Here is a 5,651-nt window from a genome sequence, read left to right as displayed (position 1 = left end):
GACAGGTGTGTTTTTTTTTTACCACTGAGTCACCAGGGAAGCCTGGCAATTTTCAAAATAGTATCTTTGCCTTTAATTTTGGACAATTTGACTCTAATGTGTCTTTGTGAACATCCCTTGATAATCAGCTTATTTGCAGTTCATTGGACTTCATGAATCTAGATGTTCATTTCCCTTCTCAAAAATGTGGAATTTTCTAGTCCTACTTCTTCTTCTTCTTTTTTTAAAACATTTGTTTATTTTTTAATTGAAGGATAATTGCTTTACATAATTTTGTTGTTTTCTGTCAAAACTCAACATGAATCAGCCATAGGTATACATATGTCCCCTCCCTCTTGATTCTCCCTCCTGTCTTCTTCATCATCCTACTCCTCTAGGTTGATAAAGAACCCCTGTTTGAGTTCCCTGAGACATACAACATTACTTCTTTTAGTAAGCATTGTGTACTTTTCTCTTTCTTCACTCTTTCTGACATTTCCAAAATGCTTTATTTCAATTATATGTCTTAAGTCAAACAGGGCTTTTTCATTCTTTTTCATTCTTGTTGTTGTTCCTACTACTGTATAGTTTTAAAATGTCTGTCCTTGAGTTCACTGAGTCTTTTTCTGTTTTATTATATCTTCAATAGAAACTCTCTATTAAGTTTTTAGTTCAGTTATTACCTTCTTTAGCTTCAGAGTTTCTGTGTATTTTTTTCACTGTTGCTTTCTGTCTTTGTTGAACTTCTCATTTTTTTCATCCATTGTTTCTGTTTTTGTTTTGTTGTCTATGTTCTCTTGCAGCACAATGGTTTTCTTTAAAATGGTTACTATGAAGTATTTATCAGGCTCAATACATGATAATTTTCCTACTTCTGGACATTTGCCCTTATCACATATCTATGAACTTAGAGACTTATAAAACGATTTTTAAAAGCTGCAATAATTCAGTCATATATTAGTAAATTATAATGTTTCTCATATCATTGTCAGAAAAAGTTATTGAAATATTTTTATATCTTTAGAGAAAAGAATCTGTAAATTATCTCTGGGTATGTAGTAGGTAGACTCCTCAACTTTCCCCATGATCTGTATCCCCTGAAGTTGCTTATATAATTAAGTTACCTACAAGGTAAGAGTAAAGCAACTGTGCAGACATAATTAAAATCCAATATCAGTTAATCGTAAGTAATCTAAGGGAGATTATCCTGAGTTAGCTTTACTTAATCACTTGGTAGCCCTTTAAAGAAGACTTAGACTTTCACTGAGGTAAGAGAGACTCTTATGCTGGCCTTGAAGAAATAGGCTGACATGAAATAGTTATGTGCAAAGAAATGGATTGTTTGAACAACTACACGAGTTTAGAAGATGATGCTGGGCCTCACATGAAACTGCAGCCCCAGCCAGAGTCTGGATTGCTCCCTGGTGATACCTGAAGTACGACACCTAGTTTAGCTATGCCAGAATCTCTACCCACACATCCTATGACATAATAAATAATTGGGATCACCTGATAGCTCAGTTGGTAAATAATCTGCTGGCAATGCAAGAGACCCTGTTTCAATTCCTGGGTCAGGAAGATCCCCTGGAGAAGGGATAGGCTACCCACTCCAGTATTCTTGGGCTTCCCTGGTGACTCAGCTTAAAGAATCTGCCAGCAATGTGGGAGACCTAGGTTAAATGCCTGGGTTGGGAAGATTCCCTAGAGAAGGGAAAGGCTACCCACTCCAGCATTCTGGCCTTGAAAATTCCATGGACTGTATAGGCCATGGGATCACAAAGATTTGGACACTACTGAGTGACTTTCACTTTCACTAAATAATTATTATTTAGAAATCCTAAGTTGTGTAAATCTGTTATGTTGCAAAGGAAACCTAATGCAAGGTGGATGTAAAACAAAGTTTTAAAAGAACAGTAAAAATTCATATTAAGACACATTGGTTGTTCCTCATAAACACACATGAATCTCCAGGTTTGAATTTTCATTTAAATATCGTTACAAGAATACCTATAGTGATATCACACATGTGATTTATAGAAAAATATCAGAATTTGGACAATTTACAGTTTTCTATTTATAAAATTGAATATTTTTCATGAAATTACTGTGCCCAACACATATAAGGATTAAGATATCTAAGTATAAAAAAATCCAGGCATCAAGGATTCATATTCACATTTCAATTTCCCATGTATTAGGCTAATGCTGGTTAAAAAAGGAAAAGAAATGGAAGGTCCACAATTCTCCAAAATCCTGAAGGGGGTGGTCCATTATAAGATAGGCTTAATAAACCTAATCATAAATCTATTCCTTTTCACCTCTTTCTCATTAAAGTGTGCTAATTTTATAATAATCTTCTAAATACATATTTAAACTTGCATATAATTAACTTAGTCATTCAATTTAACAAGTCAATTAATCCAAGGTACCAATTTGGACTCAGGAAAATTCTTTGGTTTGATAAAGACAAAGCTGTAATATGTTAAAAAAAGAAAAAAACAACACAAAACATTTATCAGTGTTCTATTTAATTATGGAATTACATGGTAATTTCATGTTGGGCAAATACCTCTAATTTCTTAAGTGGTATCTTATAAAATAAGTATACAGTTGTGCATATTAGCTTGTAGTACATATTTACTTATGGTCATACTTTGAATTTTCTATAATGAAAGAAATATCATATTGGAACAAACAAGCATGCAGTTTTTTTTTTTTTTTTGAAATGCTGGGCTGGAGGAAGCACAAGCTGGAATCAAGATTGCCAGGACAAATATCAATAACCTCAGATAGGCAGATGACACCACCCTTATGGCAGAAAGTGAAGAGGAACTAAAAAGCTTCTTGATGAAAGTGAAAGAGGAGAGTGAAAAAGTTGGATTAAAGCTCAACGTTCAGAAAACTAAGATCATGGCATCTGGTCCCACCACTTCATGGCAAATAGATGGGAAAGCAGTGGAAACAGTGTCAGATTTTATTTTTGGGGCTCCAAAATCACTGCAGATGGTGATTGCAGCAATGAATAAAAGACACTTACTCCATGGAAGGAAAGTTATGACTAACCTAGACAGCATATTAAAAAGTAGAGACATTACTTTGCCAACAAAGGTCCATCTAGTCAAGGCTATAGTTTTTCCAGTAGTCATGTATGGATGTGAGAGTTGGACTGTGAAGAAAGCTGAGTGCTGAAAAATTGATGCTTTTGAACTGTGGTGTTGGAGAAGACTCTTGACAGTCCCTTGGACTTCAAGGAGATCCAACCAGTCCATCCTAAAGGAGGTAAGTCCTGGGTGTTCATTGGAAGGACTGATGCTGAAGCTGAAACTCCAATACTTTGGCCACCTCATGTGAAGAGTTGACTCATTGGAAAAGACCCTGATGCTGGGAGGAATTTGGGGCAGAAGGAGAAGGGGATGACAGAGGATGAGATGGCTGGATGGCATCACTGACTCCATGGACTTGAGTTTGAGTAAACTCCAGGAGTTTGTGATGGACAGGGAGGCCTGGCGTGCTGTGATTCATGGGGTCGCAAAGAGTCAGACACGGCTGAGCAACTGAACAGAACTGACTGAACTGAAAGCTTGTCTGTTTGTTTATAAATTTTTTGGTAAAAAGATGGGTAAATATTGAGTGCTAAATTTCATTGGTTAAATAAATAAATTTAAGCATAAAACAAAACTGCAAAAAAAAGTTAATTAGGCAATTTGTTCTCCAGACTTGCCCTTTCCTAACACCTTCATGAATGCTCTGGCCACTTCCTTGTTTCGGAGGCTGTAGATGAGGGGATTCAGCATGGGAGTGAGGATGGTGTAGAAGGCTGATACCATCTTGTCCTGGGTAGGGGATCGATCAGACACAGGCCGCATATATATGAACATGGCGGCTCCATAATACATTCCCACCACCATAATGTGGGAAGAACAGGTAGCAAAAGCTTTGCGGCGACCCTCTCCAGATCCCATGCGAATGACAGCCAGAATAACATGGACATAGGAAGCAATAATGACTGCTACAGGGAAAAGAAGCATAATTACACAGCAAATAAACATTAACCTTTCAAATAACAATGTGTTAGTGCATGAGAGAGTGAGAAGGGCAGGGACATCACAGAAAAAGTGGGGTATTTCCCGGGAACCACAATATGGGAAGGACAATGCAACTGCAATAATAATTATGCCATCAGAAGAACCAACAACCCAAGAAGAAACAGCCATGAGACAACAGATTTTCTGGCTCATGAGGATTGAGTATCGTAATGGGTGGCAAATGGCAACATACCGATCATAGGCCATTGCAGCCAACAGGAAGCATTCAGCTCCAAGCAGGGACACATATAAGAATATCTGGGTTCCACACCCAGCCAGAGAGATGGACTTCTTTCCAGACAAGTAGTTGAAAGTCATCTTGGGTACAGTGGTACAAATAAGCATGAGGTCCATGAGGGATAGTTGGCTGAGGAGCAAGTACATGGGAGTGTGGAGCTGAGTATCCAGGTAGATGAGGAGAACCATGATAGTGTTTCCCATGAAGGCCACTGTGAAGATGCCCAAGACCAGAGAGAAGAGGAAGATGTGGGTGGGACTGTGATCAAAGATTCCCAGCAAGATGAAGTTAGAGTTGAAAGTATGATTCTCCCATGCCATGATGAATATATTCACTGTGGAGAATATAACATGTGAGAAATCTCCAATATTTTGCTATGAAAATAGCAAGGATTTTTAGCCTAGATCACCATCACAATAATATCTATACATATAGGAAATTTTATTTCTTTGAGTATCATTTCTTTGAATTTTTAGACAAGGGAATCCCAAGGATGGAGAAGCCTGGCAGGCTACAGTCCATGAAGTCACAAAGAGTTGGACATGCCTGAAGCAACTTAGCACAGCGCATATAGGAAAATTTATTTCTCAGAGAATCATTTTTTAAAAATTTTTAGATAAGAGATATTAAGCTTATTTTTAGCTTGAGTGATTTGGATAAAGAAACCACATAGGTAACAGGCATATTTGTTCCATAATTAAAATACAAGTGATTTCTCAAAAGGCATATAATCTAATTTCAGCAACCAGCCAACTCAGATATGTAGTGTGGATTATCCCTTGAGAAGTCAAGAGTCATTATGAACCATCCGAAGACTCATGAATTGCTGGGAAGTCAATGAGGTTTTCTGTTATGTTTTTCTATGGAATTTAGCATACCACTCTATGATATTAATAAAAATTCTTTCTACCAAAGTGTGGAAGGAAGCATGTATGTTTAGAAATGAGATAGGATTAATCAAATACCAGGTGAAGAGAAGGGATTGAGAAACTGTTAATCAGAAGTTTATCAAACAGTACATGTTGCTTATAATAGTGAATTGTAATAGACAAAATTTCTCACCAATATAACAATTACTAACTCCATCTATTAAGATAAGGTGTATCCATGAAATATCCTGGTACAAGTCATTTTTCAGGAAAAGCAGACTAAAGTGCAATAGCACAAGTCAAACACCTGGAACAAATCATTTTATCTGTGTGATTTTAATTAGTTTCTCTAAGCTTTATTTTCTACTCTGTAAAATTTGACATTTTTTATATCTATATTTTAGGGTATTATTAAGACTAAATGAGATCATGTTTACAAAGTATGGATATTACCTGGGATATAGTTTTAAAATATATGTA

At 36.5% G+C, this 5,651-nt stretch overlaps 1 protein-coding gene across 1 annotated transcript; it reads right to left on the bottom strand.

Annotated features, from left to right (window-relative positions):
- Window positions 1–2,642: 2,642 nt before the first annotated feature.
- On the bottom strand, window positions 2,643–4,622 carry LOC133062860 (olfactory receptor 2M3-like). The gene is made up of 2 exons (XM_061152220.1): window positions 3,697–4,622; window positions 2,643–2,712 (listed from the first exon to the last, which is right to left on the bottom strand). Exons 1-2 carry the CDS (start codon window positions 4,620–4,622, stop codon window positions 2,643–2,645), a joined length of 996 nt encoding a protein of 331 aa, XP_061008203.1.
- Between the last annotated feature and the right edge of the window lie 1,029 nt (window positions 4,623–5,651).

Source organism: Dama dama, chromosome 9, assembly GCF_033118175.1.
Source record: "Dama dama isolate Ldn47 chromosome 9, ASM3311817v1, whole genome shotgun sequence".
Classification (NCBI taxonomy): domain Eukaryota; kingdom Metazoa; phylum Chordata; class Mammalia; order Artiodactyla; family Cervidae; genus Dama; species Dama dama.
Note: the sequence above shows the minus strand (reverse complement) of the source record. Positions and strands in the feature narration are given on the sequence as shown.